General features: G+C 42.3%; 1 protein-coding gene across 3 annotated transcripts in view; it reads right to left on the minus strand.

Annotated features, from left to right (window-relative positions):
* Nucleotides 1–23110, minus strand: part of CEP170 (centrosomal protein 170) — a 142452-nt gene that overhangs the window by 35086 nt on the left and 84256 nt on the right. The window contains exons 12-15 of one of the 3 annotated variants that reach the window (XM_084828218.1): nt 18060–18186; nt 15869–17719; nt 12910–12960; nt 2489–2723 (exon numbers count right to left, since the gene is read on the minus strand). In XM_084828218.1, coding sequence (XP_084684344.1) covers nt 2489–2723; nt 12910–12960; nt 15869–17719; nt 18060–18186 — 2264 coding nt within the window. The remainder of the gene's footprint in view (nt 1–2488; nt 2724–12909; nt 12961–15868; nt 17720–18059; nt 18187–23110) is intronic. The other 2 variants (XM_084828220.1, XM_084828219.1) reach the window with 2 other exon arrangements.

The following is a 23110-nucleotide window of genomic DNA, read 5'->3' on the forward strand; positions in this document are numbered from 1 at the left end:
GGAATACGGCATATCAATGGTGTTAACACCTACCAAGACATTTAAATCACACCAAATTACTTGTTATGCAGTACCCTAGAAGAAAGTCTTAAAAAACACTTCAGTAACTGAATATTCTTAAATCTGCCATATCCCAGTGCTTAAATCAACTTTCAATGCTAAAATGTATTCCTATTCCTTTATTTCAGACATGGAAGACACTATCAGCCGACATTTCAGAATATTTCCCAATCTGTTTCCCAGCCACTGTGGTGCAGTGATTAGAACAGGGGTGGGGAACCCCCAACCCATGAGGTGGACCTGGCCCAAAACCTAATCTCATCTGGCCTGCAGTGTTTTTCTTGGCTGGGGATGCAGCAGCTGGGCATCATCAGGACTGATGCTGGCTAAGAAGAGGAATGGAAAAGGAACTGGAAGAGGGGCAAATAACTAGCAAGCAGGCAACAGAGAGACAACCCTAGAGAGCAAAATGACCACAGGCTTCCAGTCCCTCTAAGGAAGTACTGTATGCCATTCCTGTGGCTGCATTTCAAGGCATTTGTTATCCATGCCAGAGATTCTCATTACTAGCAGAAGGAATGGGAAAAAAATGGGGTGCCAGAAAGAGAAAATACAGAAAAAAGGGTGATTCTGCCTTTGCCCTCTTTTGGCTTGCTTCCACCCACCACTGGTTCTGGCTCCTGACTGACTTTTCCCATGGGTCAATGGCCCTTCATAGAAAAAAGGTTCCTCAATCTGGGCTAGAATGCTGAAGCAGGACCCAGGCAGCCCAAAGTTCAAATTACCACTCAGCCATGAAGCTCACTGGGTGACCTTGGGCCAGTCACCATCCCTCCGTCTAACCTACCTCACAGGGTTAGTGTGAGTATAGAATGGTGCCGCCTTGAGCTCCTTGAAAACAAGGCAGGATATAAATAAGAATAAATCAAATAGTCATGTTGAAAATACACAGGACAACTGCATTGTTTTAGCAAAATAAAATTAAATAAAGTCACACGCATGGAATCTTGCTGGTATAAAAATGTTCCTTCCAATCCACATGAGCTCACTTTGAATTAAAGTGCCTGACAAACACTTGCAAAAAGTTTTTATTTCATAAGAACACAGATATTCTCATTCAAGAGTAAATTAATTAGAACAATAAGCACATGCAACACTCACAATATTTTTCTAGGCATGAAATGGCAAACTTTCTCCCAGCCTGCTTGCTGTTGTGGCTTTCTACAGTACTTGAATGATGTGTCTACCTTTCTCCTCTATGTGCAGTAATAACATCTGGAGTGAGTCTTGGCTCATGCACTTCCTCCCTGACCCTCGTCCCTCAGCTGCACCCAAATTGATAGATCCCATTTACTTTCATGAGGAATCTCCCAACTCAGGCAATATCCTCTACATAGTGATTCATGTCGGGAAGGAAAACACAATCTGCTTGAAGTCTCACTGCATTTACAAGTGAGAGAAGAGAAATATCCTCTGAACCACTCCTTTGTGTGTTCTGTCTATACTATGCTGGGATATAGTAACAATGTGTGATGGGTGTGAAGATAGTAAAAATAAGTTACATAGCTCCACTTTGTTTCAAGCTGCATTCAAATCACACAATGCAATGAGAAGATCTCCAAATCCTCCACTATTTCAAGACCTCCACACGCCCACATGGACACTTAGAAAAGCCTAACCTTAAGCACAGAGTCATTTTCTCTGCTATCAGTTAATTCTCCACCTACCTCATCCTCACCCTGACAGACCCTTCTACTTTTCCCTATACATTTGACCTTGCTTGTAAACCCTCTCTGCTCAGGGATTACACCACTTTATTAACATTTTGAGGTCCTAGCAAATTCATGGCATTAAGTAAATATGCAATAGCAATTACATGCACACCATATTTGTGACACAAACTATTAAATTAGAAGTTCACAGCGACCGCATTTGGATGTCAAACAAAACCATAGTTTAGCTTGACGAGAACAAGCTGCAGCAAGCCTTAGGCTTGCACACTCCCCCTCCTCTCTCTTCCTGTGGCATAGCCACAAGGAGTCCACATACTTAGCCAAGTTTAGTGAGTTGTCTAAACAAGCCAGCTTCATTATCTATGGTGTGAAGTTGGTTTGTTCCAAACATACCATAGTTAAGTTTAACCATACTTTGACAGATTTGGACAACACAATAAGATGCAGTTAATCTACACTGAAAGTAAAAGCTTCTGATCTCTTCCTCACGGCAGTGTCAGAGGAGTGGGGGGGGAATGTGCAAATCTAAGGCTCGCTATTGTTCATTCTTGTCACATTAAACTATTGTCTGAACACAGCCAATCTGTATTTCAGAATCCTAGTAAAGAAAAGTGTTATTGCTTCCATGACAGACACAACCATTTTGCCAGAGACCATCTATAAACCAAATTACAAAATGGAACACATTTTGTGACTGGCCACTGACAACTAATAAGGTGTTCTTGTTAACTAAGTACTCATCCTTGAAAGCCAACCTTGCTATTTCTTCTCGATGAGCAGTCCAATCGCGAATGTAGTCTTCCTGTTCCTTTATCCTATGCTTGAAGATATTGCTAGATTGCGTTGGTGTTCCAGTGCTCTGCAATCGAGTAGTTTTCAGGGCTGGAGAAGTACGTAGACGGGCATGTTTAGGAGAATTACGGTTTGATCCAAATTCATCTTCCGAGGTGGAAGCATAATCAGTAGGAAACCGCCTCCATCTTGAATTTACTAAATTAGTTTAATTATTAAAAAAGAATTATTGTTGTATCTATTGCAAGAAATAAAATTAAGATTTTAGAAACATTGTGACAACACACCACAGTTGCTTAATTCCAAGCCCAAAGCACCTCATAAAAAAGTGTTTGCTGACTACAGCTTAAAAAGAAAGCTACTACAATTGTGTTAAAGAATAAATGCTAATTTACAAAATGTGAAAAGGGTTACTCTTTGTACAATGGTGAGCTAATAAGACAGGAATGCTGCTAGTCTCCTATACAGACCATGATATAAATCACAAGGGCCCAATTCATTGTCCTTTTCCAAAACAGTGAGTCTGTACTTTTTCTGCAAATTTTTCCCACTTTCAAAAATGTCTAACTCTACATTAGACAACACAAAGAAATATAATTACCATAACTGAAATACAGCACTTGTAGGATGAAAATTGGTAGTTTGTTTCATTTAAAATCCAACCTGGACAGCAAGCAAAATGCTCATTTTCAGTCAGATGTTGTGGGCTGCAAGAATGGCTTACCCTGTCCTGTGTGCGTGTGTGTGTGTGTATGTATTTTAAAGGCTATCTAGACCAATACAAACAAAAGCTGTTGGAAGTACAACACTACCCAAACAACCTGAGGGAACTGAAGGTTCAAACACTAGCTGTTTCTGTTAAACGTAGCTCTGAAGGTCAGTTATCTTGGAATATGGATTAGTATTTGATGCAGTGCTGGATGATGCTGATTATTTAGATCTGTTCCAATCTGGTTTCACTCCTGGTTTGGGGACAGAAACAGCCTTGGTTGCCCTGGGGGTTGATTTATGCTGGGGAATGGATGGTGTGGGGGGGAAGGGGTGGTGTTGGAATGCAACCCTGTTGGTTTTCTTGGACCTCTTGTCAGTTTTCAGTACCATCAATCATGGTACCTTTCCATATTGTTTACCTGAATTGCATTTGGGAAGCATGGTGTCACTGTCGTTTCAGTGCTTCCTGGAGGTGGTGCTGGGGGACTCTTGCTAAACCCCATGACCATTGGTCCATGGGGTGCTGCAAGGGCCTATCCTGTCTCCTATGCTTTTTAATAGGAGACTTTAATGGGAGACTCCTTGCTGCGTGGGATCGAGACCCAAGTATGTCGCGAAGACCCGTGGACTCGCCAGGTATGTTGTCTCCCGGGAGGACAGATTAGAGACGTGACTGAAAGGTTGCCTGCACTCATAAAGCCCACTGACAGGTATCCCTTTCTTCTCATCCATGTGGGAACAAATGATACCGCCAAGCGGAGCTACGAAGAGATCACGTCAGACTTTGAAGCTTTGGGAAGGAAACTCAAGAACTTTGGGGCCCAGATAGTTTTCTCATCCATCCTTCCAGTAGTTAGAAGAGGGATAGAAAGGGAACGAAAAATACTCCGGGTGAATGACTGGCTACGAAGGTGGTGCCGACGAGAGAGATTTGGATTCTGGGACCACGGGCTATACTTCCTGGAAGATGGGCTGTTGGCTAGGGATGGGTTGCACCTCACAAAGGCTGGGAAGAATGTGTTTGGCCACAGCATGAAGAACTTCATCAGGAGGGCTTTAAACTGAATCCTACGGGGAAGGGAGATGTAATGTTGGGGGTAACAATGGACGTAGGCGCATGCACTGCAATGGAGAGAACAGCGCTGATAGCGCCCAATAATAGTCTTCAGACACATGTAGGAAGAAAGCCAGACTATGAAGCACATGGTCTTCGATGTCTATATACTAATGCCCAGAGTATGGGAAACAAACAGAACGAACTTGAACTCTTAATACAGGAGGGAAATTATGACTTGATAGGTATAACTGAGACTTGGTGGGATGACTCTCATGACTGGAATACAGCAGTTGAAGGATATAACTTGTTCAAAAAGAACAGGAGGAACAGAAAGGGAGGCGGGGTTGCACTGTATGTGAAAAATACATATCTCTGCACAGAAATACAGGAGGAGGAGCTTGGTAGCCCCATCGAGAGCATCTGGGTTGAAATAAATGGAGCAAAGAATAAAAGGAACCTGGTGGTCGGAGTCTACTACCGGCCACCCAATCAAGGAGAAGCCAAGGATGAAACTTTTGAAAAGCAAATAGCCAATGTTTTAAGGAAGCATGATGTAGTAGTAATGGGGGACTTCAATTTCCCCGATATTTGTTGGGAGACAAATTCTGCAAAACATGGCCCCTCCAGGAAATTCCTGACTTGTGTGGCGGATAACTTCCTCCTACAGAAAGTAGAGGAAGGAACTAGAGGATCGGCTATCCTTGACTTGATCCTAACCAACAGAGATGACTTAGTGGATAAAGTAGCAGTTACAGGAACTCTGGGGGAAAGCGACCATGTTGTACTTGAGTTCTTGGTTCTAAGGGAAGCAAAAGCCGAGTGTACTCAAACGCGTACCCTGGATTTTAGGAAAGCTGATTTTAACAAACTCAGAACAATGATCAGTAAGGTCCCATGGCAAGCAATGCTAGCGAGAAAAGGAGTCCAAGATGGGTGGGAACTTTTAAAAAAGGAAATTCTCAAGGCACAATCACAAACAATTCCAACAAGAAGAAAAGGTGGAAGACAACAGAAGAAGCCAATGTGGCTTCACAAAAAGCTTAGGGATGACCTGAAAACAAAAAAGGACACATATAGGAAGTGGAAAGAAGGCCAAGTAACAAAGGAAGAGTACAGGCAGGTAGCACAGAATTGCAGGGATGGCGTCAGGAAGGCTAAAGCGGAGAACGAGGTGAGGTTAGCGAGGGATGCTAAAAACAACAAAAAGGCTTTCTTCAGCTACGTGCATAGTAAAAGGCAGAGGAAAGAAATGGTTGTTCAGCTATTAAATAAGGATGGCAAAATGATAACAGATGACAAAGAAAAGGCAGAGGTGCTCAATTCCTACTTTGGCTCAGTCTTCTCCCAAAAGAGGGTCTATGACCCCCCTGGCAAAGGCGAAGTACAGGCTGAAGGGGCAGGATTGCAGCTTGAGATCGACAGGCATATGGTCAAGGAACACCTCATTACTTTGAATGAGTTCAAATCTCCAGGGCCAGATGAACTGCATCCTAGAGTCATAAAGGAACTGGCAGAAGAGCTCTCAGAACCGCTGTCTATTCTCTTTGAGAAATCATGGAGGACCGGGGAAGTGCCAGATGACTGGAGGAGGGCTAACGTTGTCCCTATCTTCAAAAAGGGTAAAAAGGAGGAACCTGGGAACTACAGACCAGTCAGTCTGACATCAATCCCTGGGAAAATTCTGGAGCAGATCATAAAGCAATCCATCTGGAAGCACCTTGACAACAATGCAGTGATTACTCGAAGCCAACATGGATTTGTCAAAAACAAGTCCTGCCAGACAAATCTGATCTCATTTTTTGATCAAGTCACCTCCCTTGTAGACCGTGGGAATGCTGTAGACATCATATACCTCGACTTCAGCAAAGCTTTCGACAAAGTGCCCCATGATATCCTGATGAGCAAACTAGCTCGAAGTGGGCTAGATGAAACAACGATCCAGTGGATCCACAGTTGGCTACAGAATCGGACTCAAAGAGTGCTTATCAATGGGACCTTCTCAAGCTGGGGAGAGGTAACGAGTGGGGTACCGCAGGGCTCAGTCCTGGGCCCAGTGCTCTTCAACATTTTTATTAATGACTTGGAGGAGGAGGTGCAGGGAATGCTGATCAAATTTGCAGATGACACAAAATTGGGAGGGATAGCTAATACTTTGGAAGACAGAAACAAAATTCAAAGTGATCTGGATAGACTGGAGTGCTGGGCAGAAAACAACAGAATGGCATTTAATAGGGACAAATGCCAAGTTCTGCACCTAGGAAAAAGAAACCAAATGCACAGTTACAAGATGGGGGATACGTGGCTCAACCACACTACGAGCGAGAAGGATCTTGGAATTGTCGTCGATCACAAGCTGAATATGAGCCAACAATGTGATGTGGCTGCAAAAAAGGCAAATGCTATTTTGGGCTGCATTCATAGAAGCATCGCTTCCAAATCCCGGGAAGTACTAGTTCCCCTCTACTCAGCACTGGTTAGGCCTCATCTGGAGTACTGTGTCCAGTTCTGGGCACCACACTTTAAGAAGGATGCAGACAAGCTGGAGAGGGTTCAAAGGAGGGCAACAAAGATGATCAGGGGACTGGAAACAAAGCCCTATGAAGAGAGAATGAAAGAACTGGGCATGTTTAGCCTTGAGAAGAGAAGACTGAGGGGAGATATGATAGCGCTCTTCAAGTACTTGAAAGGTTGTCACAGAGAAGAAGGCCAGGATCTCTTCTTGATCATCCCAGAGTGCAGGACACGGAATAATGGGCTCAAGTTACAGGAAGCCAGATTCCGACTGAACATCAGGAAAAACTTCCTGAGTGTCAGAGCAATACGGCAATGGAACCAATTACCTGGGGAGGTGGTGGGCTCTCCCACACTGGAGGCCTTCAAGACGAGGCTGGACAGCCATTTGTCAGGGATGCTCTGACTTGGATTCCTGCATTGAGCAGGGGGTTGGACTCGATGGCCTTGTAGGCCCCTTCCAACCCTACTATTCTATGATTCTATGATTCTAATATCTAAATGAAACCTCTGGAGAAAGTCACCTGGAGGTTTGGGATGAGGTGTCATCAATATGCAGATGACACTTCACTCTACCTTTCTTTCATCTACACATTCCAGGGAGGCTTTGAACTCTTGAGATAGGGTCTCGAGGTGGTGAATCTTGTACTTCATCACAGTACTTCTTGTACTTCATCACAGTACAAGATGAAGGTACTGTGGGTAGGGAAACTGACTACTCTGGATGGAGGCATGCAATTGGTCCTCAACCAAATTGGACCAAGTATAAACTCTGCTTCAATTCATACTTTAGTGATCTCCAGGCTGGATTAGTGTAGTGCACTCTACATGGGGCTGTCTTTAAAGATAGTTTGGAAACTTCAACTAGTAGAAAATTTGGCCCCTAGAGTACCAGTAGGCTGGACTATGTGATACTATACTGGTTGCCAGTGCACTTCCAGGCCCAATTTAAAGTCCTGGTATTGGCCATTAAAGCCCTAAAGGGTTTCGGTGCAGGTTACTTGAAGGACCACTTTTACCCATAACAAGCTGCCTGCCCTTTGCCTTGTTGTGGCAAAGGAGCTTGCATAACTCAGTGAAGTCATAAGCTATGCTGTGCAGTGCCACCCAAGACGGACAGGTCATGGCGGAGAGTTCTGACAAAATGTGGTCCACTCGAGGAGGAAATGGCAACCCACTCCAGTATTCCTGCCAAGAAAACCCCATGGAACGTATCACAAGGCTAAAAGATACGACGCCGGAAGATGAGCCCCTCAGGTCGGAAGGGGTCCAATATACTACTGGGGAAGAGCAGAGGGAATTTCCAAGTAGCACCAGAAAGAGTGAAGCAGCTGGGCCAAAGCCGAAAGGACACTCAGCTGTGGATGTGTCTGGTGGTGAAAAGAAAATCTGATGCTGTAAAGAACAATATTGTTTAGGAACCTGGAATGTCAGATCAAGGTAAGCTGGAGGTGGTCAAACATGAGACGGCAAGATTGAACATCGACATCTTGGGAATCAGTGAACTAAAATGGACAAGCATGGGCGAATTTAATTCAGGTGACCATTATATCTACTACTGTGGGCAAGAATCCCTGAGAAGAAATGGAGTAGCACTCATAGTCAACAAAAGGGTGGGAAAAGCAGTACTGGGGTACAATCTCAAAAACGACAGCATGATCTCAGTACGAATTCAAGGCAAATCATTCAACATCACAGTAATTCAAGTCTATGCCCCAACCACTGAGGCCGAAGAAGCTGAGGTTGATCGGTTCTATGAAGACCTACAACACCTTCTAGAACTAACACCAAAAAAAGATGACCTTTTCAACATAGGGGATTGGAATGCTAAAGTAGGAAGTCAAGAAATCACCGGGATAACAGGCAAGCATGGCCTTGGTATACAAAATGAAGCAGGACAAAGGCTAATAGAGTTCTGTCAAGAGAACACGCTGATCATAGCAAACATTCTTTTCCAACAGCACAAGAGGCGAGTCTACACATGGACATCACCAGATGGTCAATATCGAAATCAGATTGATTATGTCCTTTGCAGCCAAAGATGGAGAAGCTCTACACAGTCAGTAAAAACAAGACCTGGAGCTGACTGTGGCTCAGATCATGAGCTGCTTCTTGCAAAATTTCGGCTTAAATTGAAGAACGTAGGAAAACCACTAAACCATTCAGGTATGACCTAAATCATATCCCTTATGAATATACAGTGGAGGTGAGGAATAGATTTCAGGGTTTAGACCTGATAGACAGAGTGTCTGAGGAACTATGGACGGAAGTCCGTAACATTGTTCAGGAGGCAGCAACTCAATCCATCCCAAAGAAAAAGAAATGCAAGAAAGCAAAGTGGCTTTCTTTAGGCTTTACAAGTAGCTGAGGAAAGAAGGGAAGCGAAAAGCAAGGGAGAAAGGGGAAGATATACCCAACTGAATGCAGAGTTCCAGAGAATAGCAAGGAGAGACAAGGAGACCTTCTTAAATGAACAATGCAAAGAAATTGAGGAAAACAATAGAATGGGAAAGACTAGAGATCTTTTCAAGAAAATCAGAGATATGAAGGGAACATTTTGTGCAAAGATGGGCATGATACAGGACAAAGAAGGCAGGGGCCTAACAGAAGCAGATGAGATTAAGAAGAGGTGGAAAGAATACACAGAAGAACTATACAGGAAAGATCTGAATGTCCCTGATAGCCATGATAGTGCGGTCACTGAACTTGAGCCGGACATCCTCGAGAGTGAAGTGAAGTGGGCCTTAGGAAGCATTACTAACAACAAAATAAGCGGAGATGACAGTATTCCAGACGAGCTAAAGCCTTTGATTGTGTGGATCACAACAAACTGTGGCAGATTCTGAAAGAGATGGGAGTACCAGACCACCTTACCTGTCTCCTGAGAAACCTGTACGAGGGTCAAGAAGCAACAGTAAGAACCGGACATGGAACAACCGAGTGGTTCAAAATTGGGAAACGAGTACGACAAGGCTGCATATTGTCACCCTGCTTAGTTAACTTATATGCAGAGTACATCATGAGAAATGCCGGGTTGGATGAATCAGAGGTCGGAATTAAGATTGCCGGGAGAATTATCAACAACCTCCGATACGCAGACGATACCACCCTAATGGCAGAAAGTGAAGAGGATCTAAAGAGCCTCTTGTTGAGGGTGAAAGAGGAGAGTGCAAAAGCTGGTTTGAAACTCAACATTAAAAAAACTAAGATCATGGCATCTGGCCCTATCACTTCCTGGCATATAGAAGGGGAAGAAATGGAAGCAGTGATAGATTTTACTTTCTTGGGCTCCAAGATCACCGCAGACGGTGACTGTAGCCATGAAATTAAAAGACGCTTGCTCCTTGGGAGGAAAGCTATGGCAGACCTAGACAGCATAGTAAGAAGCAGAGACATCACCTTGCCGACAAAGGTCCGTCTAATCAAAGCTATGGTTTTCCCAGTAGTAATGTATGGCTGTGAGAGCTGGACTATAAGGAAGGCTGAGCGCCGAAGAATTGACGCTTTCGAACTGTGGTGCTGGAGAAGACTCTTACATGTCCCCTGGACTGCAAGGAGGTCAAATCAGTCCATCCTAAAGGAAATCAACCCTGAGTGCTCATTGGAAGGACAGATACTGAAGCTGAAGCTCAAATATTTTGGCCACCTAATGCAAAGAGAAAGCTCTCTGGAAAAGACTCTGATGCTGGGAAAGACTGAAGGCAAAAGGAGAAGGGGACGGCAGAGGATGAGATGGCTAGATAGCATCACCGATGCAATGAATATGAACCTGAGCACACTCTGGGAGAGTGCGCAGGACAGGAGGGCCTGGCATGCTATGGTCCATGGGGTCACGAAGAATCGGACAGGACTGAATGACTGAACAACAACAACAGAGTATATCATGAGAAACGCCGGGTTGGATGAATCACAGGTCGGAATTAAGATTGCCAGGAGAATTATCAACAACCTCCGATACGCAGACGATATCACCCTAATGGCAGAAAGCGAAGAGGATCTAAAGAGCCTCTTGTTGAGGGTGAAAGAGGAGAGTGCAAAAGCTGGTTTGAAACTCAACATTAACAAAACTAAGATCATGGCATCTGGCCCTATCACTTCCTGGCATATAGAAGGGGAAGAAATGGAAGCAGTGACAGATTTTATTTTCTTGGGCTCCAAGATCACCACAGACGGTGACTGTAGCCATGAAATTAAAAGACGCTTGCTCCTTGGGAGAAAAGCTGTGGCAAACCTAGATGGCATAGTAAGAAGCAGAGACATCACCTTGCCGACAAAGATCCACATAATCAAAGCTATGGTTTTCCCAGTAGTAACGTATGGCTGTGAGAGCTGGACTATAAAGAAGGCTGGGCGCCGAAGAACTGATGCTTTTGAACTGTGGTGCTGGAGAAGACTCTTACGAGTCCCCTGGACTGCAAGGAGGTCCAATCAGTCAATCCTAAAGGAAATCAACCCTGACTGCTCATTGGAAGGACAGATACTGAAGCAGAAGCTCAAATATTTTGGCCACCAAATGTGAAGAGAAAAGTCACTGGAAAAGTGACTGATGCTGGGAAAGATTGAAGGCAAAAGGAGAAGGGGACAGCAGAGGATGAGATGGCTAGATAGCATCACCGAGCACCGATGCACTCAGAGATCAACATCAGAGGCCATGCTTATATGCCCACCTGTCACAACAATTAGGCTGGTAGGCATGAGGGATAGCACCTTCTCAGAAGTTGAGCCCTATTTCTGGAACTCTGTTCCAAGTGATGTTCACCAAGATCCATCAACAGAGGACTTCAAGAGATCCCTAAAGACTCAACTGTTTTTCTTGGTCTATAATGGAATTAGGACTTTATTGGGTGCTATGATGGATATGCAGCTATTTGGTTTGAAATTGTTAATTTTTATTTTATCATTGTTTTTATTATTATTATTTTAATCATTTTACTGTGTTGCACAGTTTTAAATTTGGCTGTATATCACCTTGAGAGGGTATCCCATACGAGGCGGCTTATAAATCTTTTAAATACATAATAAACCCAAACTAGACATGATGCCATGCATGCAATTCCATGCGTGGCTTTTCCAAAGTACTTTGCAAGTGTGGGGACCCAATCCAAATCAGGATCCTAGTGTGGGAGGTAGAGGGACTTTAACCTTTTGCCTCTATTATAGTCCCAATCTGAATTGTGAGTGGGTGTGTGGGTGTGCATGCTCCTCGCACTGGGGAAAAAAGTCCCATTAGAGCACAAGGGTTCCTCCTCCACACATGTAAATAACAGGCACAGGGGGGCCCATCTGGATTGCGACCTCAGCAGAGGGCAACAATTTAAAGCCCTCTACTCCTCTGTAGAGTCCTGATCCAAATCCCTCCCCCACCTGCAATTTAAAAAGCCATTTATGCAATTGCTAATTTTGTGATAGCATCTAATCTAGTTTGACCCTTAGTCAAACAGCATTAAATCAATGTGTTCAAAAGCTTGTTGTTCTGAGGCTGGTTACACAGATGATACTTTTGGAAACAACTAATTTTCTTTTCCAATTTCATTGAAAATTTAAATAATTTATAGTACCATGCAATGAGTATATGTAAAGATAATGACAACTATGGCGTGAGAACAGATTATAATAGCTCTAAACGTAAGTAGCTTGTGAATCTGGAATATAGTTTTATTACAGTCCAATGAGTTGAGCACTGAAAGACTTGGATTTCAGTACCAGATTTTTTTTCAAGTTTATATGCAGATTCCAATAAACCTGGTTTTCGATTACTGTTATTCTCACCATTAGTTAAAATATGTATTTATTAGTTTAATAAGCAGAAAAAGCACCCATTTCTAGAAACATGCAAAAACAGAATCACTGAGTGCCAAAGATGTGTTACGAGTTGGGCCCAATTCTGTATGTGTGTTTTTAGTACACTTCAAAGTTTCCCCCCCAGTTTCAGGTTGATCAAATAGGATGATAAAAAATTTTTAAAACTCAATTAGTGTTTTATCAATTTGGAACTAGTCCCACAACCCAGCATTGTACAACATGAGCATTTAAAGAAAAAAAATTAAACTACATATTTAGGAGTAAATTTAAAAAAAAAACAAAATACGATTTCTAGTACTCTACCACTGTAAGTTTCAACAGCAGGATCTGGGTCTGGGAGAAGACGGTATGCCTCTGTGTACAAAATAGTTTTTTATCATGTTAATTAAGATATACAGATTTAAAGAATTTACTTAAAATATAATAATGAGACTAACTCCACCAAAAAAGATGTGGAAAAAACGTAAAACATTCATCCCAACTCACTGAATGAAGTCTTTGAAATTCAATTCAATTCAATTTGGAAATCCAAATATCAAGCTATATCACAGCCAGAAGGAGGCATAAACTAATTTTAATACTAAAATTTAAGAAGTTAACACAATTGAAAGACTGAAGGCATTTAAAAATGCTTCAAAGCTTTATTTTGTTAGTGTGTAGTTTACAAATGTGAATAGGAAAATTAGGACCAGCCCAAGACATTTTGCTACCTGAGGCGAGGGACAAGATGGTGCCCCCACCCCGCCGCTACACACGCACAGGCGCTCCATGTACAGAAGGTGACCAGCCTGGCAGTTCAATTGTATTTCAATGCTGTTCCATGTATGGTAAACTTGTCTGATGTATGGTAAACTTTTAGTTAGTACTGTTAATTTCTTAGGTCAACAAATTTTGTGATTCAGCTCAATAGATAACAACTTTAAATCTATTACAATGAGAGCAGACAAAAGAAAAGGGTGATTTTGTGCACTTAAAGATCTGGACAGATTATACTAATAGGGGAATAAATTACAAAGTGAACATTTTCTGATGTCTCTGCCAACAGTGAAGCATCGTCCCATTTTCTGATGTCTCTGCCAACAGTGAAGCATCATCTGCTCATTGACAGAATCAGATTTTTTTAAAACAGAATTTTGTTCTACTTATTACTAAAGTGCACTTGCTAATGCAAATTAGCGTATATCCCCCCACCCCCCAAGTGAAAAACCAGTATGCAAGTCCACAGAATCGACATGACTTGGAAAAAGCCAATTCACTGCAGAATCTGAGGGTCAGATTCATAGAAATCTGAACTCATCTGAATCGGTTGCGGATTTTTCTGACACCCCTACTAGTAACCACAAATATTCTTAACTAGAAAGATATCATGTTCAAAGATAGCTCATAGGTCTTCTGCCCTGTAGCCACAATTTAAAGAGCCCTGTGCACGCACATCAATCTTTTATCTTCTGGCTGCACCTGCTCATACTGTGTCAGATGCCAGTCTGGAGGGTCCCCAAACCCATTAAGGGTAGTTTTGGGGTGTATTTGATTACGGTGCATGGGAGTTCCTGAAAATCTGACTGCAGGGGTAGTGAACCTATATAGGACCAACACTGCATTGGCTCCAGACAAGTGCACTGGGGGCTGCGTACCACCAGTGGGATGGGGCCAGAGCCCAAAGTGGTCAGGCTGACATGCGTTCCTGATGCACTTCTCCCTCCCCACACACATTCACAGATATACAGACACATGCACACTCATACACTCCCCCCTCCTTATCCCAGACTCAGACAGTACCTCAAGGAGTACTGACACCTTGAGGTGTCAGCTGAGTCCCAAGCTGGATTTGTTCCCCCTCCCATCCTTCGACTAGGGAAGACAAGGGAGTAGCGAAGCCACCTGAGCCACAGCCATGAGAGGGCTCCTTAAGACTGCAGCTCAGTTGCTCTCCTGCCCCATCTCCCTTCTCTGAGGGCGGTGGGCTTGCCCGAGGCCTCTGCAGGCCATCAGGTCAAATCTGGATCACAGGCCAGAGATTCCAGATCTCTCCTCTACTGCATTCATATGCCTTAAGATCCTGGCCTGAAGTTTCACAAAGTGATTATTAAACAAATGTTATAACCCCCAGATGGAGCAAGAGAAAAACTACTTCTGCACGATATACACCATGTGGAGGCTTCAACATTGTAAACTCTTTTCCATGTGCACCAGACCAAATCCATGAAAATCTTCATGCCTTCAGTGTATTTTCCCAGTAGCACCTGGTAGTGGTGTGGTCTGCATAACTGGGCAGGTAAACACATCTGTCCTATGGCCCTTATATGGAACACAGGAAGCTGCCTTATACTGAGTCAGACCATGTCCATCTAGTCCTGTACTGTCAACACTGACTGGCAGCAGCTCTCCCGGCTTTCAGGCAGGAATTTTCCCAACCCTACCTGGAGATACTGGGACTTGAACCTGGGACCTTCTGCATGCAAAGCAGGTGCTCTACCATTGAGCTACAGCCTCTGTATGGAGCACTCCCATACAGAAATGTATTTTCTAAGTGCCTCCACATGGAATTGTAATATATGAAGTGACCTGAAATAAAGGCTTCTCTAGTTTTTAAAAATATGCTCTGTATCCATCTCTGTCCACTTTTTCACTTGTCTTCTGCCATGCAACTTAGAATAAAAACCCATTAGGTGCAGATTTCTTCAAATCCTTTTTGTACAGCACCAAATGCAACATTGTTGTGAAGCAAATGTTCATCACTTATAATCAGCAGCAGGCCATTAACGTTATTAGAAAGAAATAAAGTTTCTACTGCTGTATTTCTTCAAAACTGGTGGAAGAGAATTTCAAGGCAAGGGTGGTCAAAATTATCCAGAAAGTTAATGGGTGAGCACAGGAGCTTAAGCACAGATAATGCCACCCCAAGTTCAAAATTATATGTAGTATAAAAACTAGGTTTGAGAAGCAACTTTGAAGTGTAAAACATTTTAGTCTTTTCTTCAAGTACTTAAGTTTTATACTGGAAAATCATAATTGGCCTCCTAAGTATATTTTCTAAAAAAGCTGAATGACTTATTAATAAAGCAGGCATTTTGTAGTAAAACAGATCCAGCAAAATTGTGGTCATTTTGCATTATAATTAGCAGCATTTAATAACATTTTAATTATGTTATTAAAAATTATCCAAGTATGCTCTGCTTTAAGTCTCATTATCAACTGAAAATGGAAAGTGATGAAAGATGAAATTATTGAATTGAAAGATAAGGGTGAAAAACTCTCATACCTGATGGAGAATTATGGGCTGAAGACAGAGATCTGGATTTGGAGTCCGACAGACGAGAAATGCTGTTAGCTCTAATTCTAGGAGAAACTTTAGTACTATCCGCTGGTGGTGTTAGCCTAATGCCACTTCTAATTATGGCTTCTGGAGTACGAGATGATGTAGTGCTTCTAGTTATTGTTGCTTCAGAGTCACTTCTTGCTGATAAAGAACCAAGCCTATTTCTACGTGGCTGGGCAAGCAGGTCAATTCTTGAAATATTTCTCCTTCCTGATGGGGGCTTGGATGTAGAACTTGTAGTAGACACCTCAGAAGCTACCGATGCTTTATCTGCATCTGCAAGTTCACTATCTGACACTTCACCAAGTCGTGCTCTACGTAACAGAGAAGTCCTTGTGGGGCGAGGCCTTGGAAGTGTGGTTGATTTACTAGATTGTCCAGTTGATGCTGGAGAGGACTTCAACTTAGCTGATTTGATACCTTCTGTTTTGGAATGCAAATGTTCATCTGCTGAGGTAAAAGGAGTCCTTCCATGTGATCTGCCAGAGCATGTTTCCTGGTCAGAAGATAAAATATCAGAAATGGCAGAATGAGGTACACTAGAAGTTTGGTCATCATCAGTTAAATCCACTGAAGGTTGCCTTATTCTTCCACTGCTCTGCACTATCTTGCGTGCTTCGTTTCTTGAACCAGCTTCTGAAGAACGGCTTTTTGTTTTCTTTTCAATTTTGTCTCTAGCACTTGTAGATGATGACTTTAAAACATCCTTTGAAGGAGAACCTGTAGAACACCTATCTTTGTAGAGGGTGGTAAAGCTTTTTCGTTTCTGAGTTGGTTTTCTTTCACTGTCTCCAGTAACTAGACTAATTGTACTAGCAGTATCCACATCTGATTCAGGTGAAATGGAATTATCTCTGTTATAGCTTGGAGTTTCAGGTCCTTCATCTGTTTTATTTTCTTCACGCAGCTTAGCTTCAAGAAAAGCCATTACAGCTTCTGTATCTTTTAAAATAAGTGTTGTATCCAGACTGGAATCTGTTTCCACTGAATCACTTTTCTCACTTATTCGACTGGTGGATGTTATAGAAAATGACGGTGGAGTATTTCCTGTCTGTTTATTAATATGAGGGATTAGCTCTATTGGTATATTTGTGCTTGGTTTATCTATTGTAAAACTGCCTTGTCTCACTAATGGCTTTGATGTTTCTTTCTTATCTCCACTAAATCCTTTTGTAGTTTGACATTTTGAGGTTTCCTCTGCTTTCCTTCTTTTCCCTTCACTTTGTACAACTTTAATTTCTGCTTTGCCTGCACCACACCCTGATGCCTTTTCTTTATTATCTGTTTTATGGGGAAGAGAAGCTCCTTCTCTCCCTCTTTCAACTTGGTTTGGGGTTTTTGCGGAAGTTAATTTTGTGGGTATCCAATGTGTGAGCTCATTTTGTTCCTGCTGCTGAATTTTAGCTAAAGCTTGTTTTACCATTGATGTTTCCCTGCCAGTTTCACTTTTTTCTTTGCCAGAAGAGAAGCCACTGCTGGAGTGAAAAAAGGTCTTGTCCGCTTTAGGAGAAAGGCCATTCATTGCTCTGCTTGCTTTAGTCAGGCTTTTATCAGTAGCTTGTCCAATTTCTTTCTGAGTAGGAGTTGGAGTTTCTTTCTCTTGAAGTTCTGTGTCTTGTTTTTCACCTATCTCCGATCTCTGATGGGTTGTAACTTTTGTTCTTTGTCCTTCTGTGACATTGTCCTCCCTTGGCAATTGTGGAAGTGTTCGCCTCTTTCGATCTCCTTGGCTGGTCAAAGAGGCAGCTGAGCCAGCACTTCTTACTGCTAGGCCAGATTCACTGATGTCAGTATCTAGAATGAAATGGGGGGAAACCCTGTTAAGCAAGAACACTGACATTCTACAATTGGCACAGATTATTTCAACACTACACCACATTTAGAGGAAGCCTTGCTTTTCTCCATTTGTTTTTCTTTTGTCACAAATGCCTTTCAGAATGTTAAGGTAATTCTTAATGCACCCAATTTATTTACAAAAACATCTATTTAACAGCAATAATTTTACCTAAGAAGTTGTCTGGGAAAGATTACCTTAAACTGAGCAAAGTTGAATGTCCTAATAATTGTGATCAAACAAAACAATTCCCCAGTCTTACTGTAGAAATAGCTATCAGACAAGAGCTACTTATAATACCATTTTCTAGAGGAGCAGGAGCAGATGATTCCATCCGTATCTCACTTCCTTCATGTTTTGTATGATTAGCAGCCAGACTAGCCCACTGTGACACCCAGCGTTTGCTTCCAGACGTACCAGTGCTTTCCTGATAACAGATTTTAAGGAACACAAATTACACTCGCGTTAAATTTACTTGATCTTTACAGTGCAATCCTATACACGTCTACTCAGAAATAAGTCCTACTGAGTTGAATAGGTAAGTCTGTATAGGATTGCAGTCTTTAAAGAGGAAAGGTGAAAAACTGTGAAGAAAATTAAGGTTTTACAGAATCATAAAGCCAATTGTGATTACATAATCATTAACACAGTCCATGTGATCATTTTTTGATCATGCCTCCCAGTAATGTTGAAATAATCTAAACATATGACTACAGTTTGGCATAAGTTAAATCAAGTATTTTAAAAACATTCATAGGCTTTACAGTTCCTCAGTAATAATGTACAGACAGACTCACCCAAGTCTGCTCCAGCAATAAGTCATATGAAATACAGTTCCTGGGATTCTCAGCATCCCTGGCCTCTGTGGAAAACACACTTGGTAGTATCTAGGACTTGAAGCCTACTACACTGTGTACTGGAGCCCTCCCCAACTATTCCCTCCTTGTCTTGATAAGTATGATAATATGAGGGTACTGGGAAAGGCACTATTTCTATGCACTATGTCTTTCCCAAACAAAAAAAGAATTCTAACAAGGAATAGTTAATGTACTCTGGGATCATACTTGTGTTTCCAGTCTGGTTTGTCTTTTAGTCAAACCCTGGACAGTTTCCTTTGCTATTCCAATAACAGAAATTCTGTATTCAAAGAACAAGTCATTTCTGCTTGCAAATGAAGTTAAAACTTTGTTAAGTTAAAACTTTGAATCTTTGTTTTTTCAACTTTTCTGGTGGCAATTAGATTGATCTTGATATGCAAGAACTTTTTTATTTTATTTGTGCTAATCATAACTCAGAAAAAATCCACATGTATCTAGCTACTATAATCCAAGTTTCACTTCATCTAGGTCACTCATTTTGTGTAAATAATATGCCAAAAATATTTTTAAAGGTGAATTAATTCTTCTTTTCCACACTACTTAAGAGATAAAATTAAGTGACAGGACCATGGAAGTTTGAGTAGGAAGTATATTTGTCCAGTATTTGCTCTGCAATGTCTACAACGGAGTGTCATTAGCTCTATTCTATTCAATGGAATTGGCGATGACATCCTTTCAATAGTTCCTGTGGAAACTACTGTGACATTGTGCCTTATGCGTCACGAGCAAGAATAGTGAGTTGACTGAAAATGTACATGGACTGAGGCTTTGAGTAAAGACATGGGGAACCTATTAGTATTTTGGAGTTTTCCTTAGCCAGAACAATACAAATGTTTCTCTCTTTGTTTTCTAACATCCATACAATAATGGCCTGTCTTTATATGGGCAACAGATTCGCGTAATATTGTGTTTTGAATTTATGGAGAGTTGTGTCTGCAAGTTAACTGGAAGGGCACATATTTCATATGTTGTAGAGCATGGGGTAGGCAAACCTTTTGGGCCATGGACACATCTGGCAATTTGAGAAAATATTCTGGCACCACTACAAAATGGCTGCCATGGGAGGCAGGGCAAAGGGCAAGTAACCTGCCCAAAAGATTGAGTACAAGGCAGAGGTGAGGCCTGAACCCCAATTCACTAAACAAGTCCTTTGATCCCACAGTTTTCAGCACCACCAGAAATCTATTTCACAGTAATCCCAGATGCTGCTAAGAAAATGTGTTAATACTTTTATAAAGCAAGAGGGGCAGGGGGTGCCAAGAAAGGTGTCTGGGGGCACACTGGTGTCCATAGACACCACATTGCCTACCCTTGTTGTAGAGAGATGTAAAGCTAGGATTAATTTACTTATGAATAAAGAACCAGTGGACGAAATTCATGAGGAGAAATAAAAGACCTCAAGATTGTTTTATTGAGCCTTTATGCACCCTATGGTGGATTGTAACTATTAAGCTTATGTCACTTAAGAGGAATCCTGTGTTCACTGAGGACTTGGTCTTGCTCCTCATGGCAGCATAACATTAAAACTGCAAAAAAGCTTTCATAAATTAAGGTATTCCCACTCTACTGGATGGACAGCCCAGATGGCTATCTCCCTGCTTCCTTTCCATTCCTAAAGATGCACTGGAGAACAGGATTCCAAATAATTCTGCAGCCAATCACAGCACGTATCAGGAGTATATAAGCCATGGGCAAGGGAACTTTGATTCCTTATGTCAAGATCCCTGGCATGGGAGTACAATAAGGTTGTATCCACCTGTAGTCACTCCACTACTGGAAGGAATCTACCAGTGGAACAGGGAGGAAGATTATTTTACTCCCCCCCCCCACTTCCCAAATCTCCTCCAGAGGGTTGAGGGCCCTTTGAACAAATAGTCAAGGCTTACAAATTGGAGGGGCAAACTGCTAACACTTGTATCAGAACATTTAGATGTACTCCACTTCAGGAGTTGAGACACAAAGAGTCAACAGGAAGCCCAACTACACTGCTGCAACTGGAGCTGTAAGGAACAAGGTGCCCCACACAGGTAAGCCAGGCAGGAGACCATCATGCCTTAAAGTGGAACTCTCAAACACACTTCTTCTACCCCAGGAGTTCCAAAGTATGAAGAGCAGTTGAATGCTATGGCCACAAAGAGTCTTGCACTCTACCCTCCACTATGGGAAAATGTGTTGTGGTTAAATAATTCCTACTCTACATATTATGGTAGTGTCACCACACAGGCAATATGGGCTATGTATGCAGGCTGCAGAAAGAGAAGCCTGCCGACATAAATCCCAAAATGTAGGTAAGGCAACGCAGGTGAATAAACTCATCTTTCTTGAACACCGAATACTCCTACACTTACGATAGTGCTGGCCAAAAATGATGCATAATTCCTCGCCAAATCAAAACCAGGGCACATGGAGCATAATATATACTCACTGGAGTCAGAGTGTCAACGCTATTCTCTAAATGGGAAAGATGATTAGTGTCCTAATCTTCTTGTTATCATACCTAACAGATGAAACCCCAAATGCAAATCCCAGAGGGCAAGCACTGGGAGAGCAGGGAGCTGGAATGAGACACACAGAACAGAAGAGTAAGTGATAGCATTCCTACTCAATCACCCAGTCACATGTATTGCCTGTTCCAGCTGCTGCTGCCACCACTTCCTAAATATATATACATATATACACATGCGAGTGTGCGCACACACACCACTTTTATGAAAAAAGCTTACAAAGCAGTGTACAAGGTTAAACATAAACATCTATTGTCTAAATTTGCAGATACCAGCATAAAAGACTAATCAAACAGAAGGAATAACATGTAAAAGCAGAAGATATAGCACCAAGAAAAATATATTTAAAAGACATCTAATGACCCACAGTAATGGAGCCTGTCAAACATTCAGAGGTGGTCATCCCATAATTTTGGCATCACCACAAAGGTGGCCAAAAAGCTGCCACTCTTTGCTCATTGTTTACTGTTTCTCATGTTTCTCTTATCTCCCCACTGGCAACCATTTGTTGATGCAAGGATGTTCCCTACACCTAGTGCATGCAGATTGCAAGACAAGCCTGCAGCAATGATCAAATAAAAAAAGCTACCTGTTGCTCCGGAGGCAGGGTGCCATTTTTTGTTCAGTCAAGGCTCCTGTGCTTTCCAGAATTATAACACAGTAATGTAAATGTGATGAGGTATCCAGCATAGAGACACGAGATGGGGGAAGCAATACCTATAGCTCTATTATGCAACTTTCTCAGACACAGGAGCCTTGCAAAAGGAACAAAAAGTTTGGCTACCCCATTCCTTGAAGTTGTTCAGGTTCCCAAAATGCTTAATGTCTTCCTGATCCATGTGATTACTGGTGCGATGAATTCAGCAGTTTTGCTACCATGCAGTATAGTAGGAGAATGATAAAAAGATCCACTGTGGGGTAGAAACCTGAAGAAACTGATCATCAGCCAAATGAACTTAAGGAAGATGGGGTGGGGTGGATGAGGGCATCTCAGCAAACGGAATGACATGCTGTGGCAAGATTGGGTCCATGCAGTTAATACCATGGGTCCTTAAAGCCCTCCCTCCAATGGGCTATCATACTGCTCCCTCAAGGCTGTGTGTGTGCATTTCCTTTCCTTTTCCCTGTGAGACCCTGACCAGGGATTGAACACAAGGTCTCATATACTGAATTTGTGTCATTCCATTGAGCTACTGCCCCACATTGGGATTCTTTAGTTCTAGTTTATTTCATTTCTATACTGCCCAATAGCTGAAGCTTTCTGGGTGGCTCACAAAAATTTACATCACTGTGCCTGATGGGTACTGTGCATAGGTGTGGGGAGAAGAGAGCACATTGCAGGGACTGCAAGTAATCCATTACGGGCCTGACTGCTTTGGCTGGGCAGCTCTGGAGTTTCTCTGTGGCCTGGAATGGGTGTTTGGGTTCTTATTGCCTGCTCCTTCTGCATCTAATATTGTTGCTAACAGAACATCTTGAAAATAAACAAGCTTTGCCTTATTCAAGCAATCTCTACATCTCCCCTAGTTGCGTGGGTGCCCTCACACACAATGCTTCTGGGAAACTCCATGTACTAGCTCCTGTTCATTTCCTGTTGTGATTTCCTTGTGCATGTGGTCCTCTTCCTTATAAAAAGCTTATTTCCCTTTCATAAGCACCAATACAACAATATTTCATGGAGTGTTCTGATGAGTGCCTATGGGGAGCACTCATCCCAAATGGGACTTGCAGCCTTTTCCAGGGAAGCATATGGGTTCTCCATGCATGCCTCCTACCCCTGAGCTATAGACCTGGCTGGATCTTTTGACGGGAATGGCAGGCCTTTCTTCCTTGCCTGCATGATTAAAGGGCAGCTCTTTACAGGATGTATTTGTGCTGCTGGGGGATTCAAATTTTGGGATTTGTGGATATACAAGTGATCTACTGCTATCCCACCCACCGTGTCATATATTTCACATTGGGGAAGGAG

Source organism: Heloderma suspectum, chromosome 1 (assembly GCF_057233095.1).
Source record: "Heloderma suspectum isolate Gila_16-S chromosome 1, 16-S_ref, whole genome shotgun sequence".
Lineage (NCBI taxonomy): Eukaryota > Metazoa > Chordata > Lepidosauria > Squamata > Helodermatidae > Heloderma > Heloderma suspectum.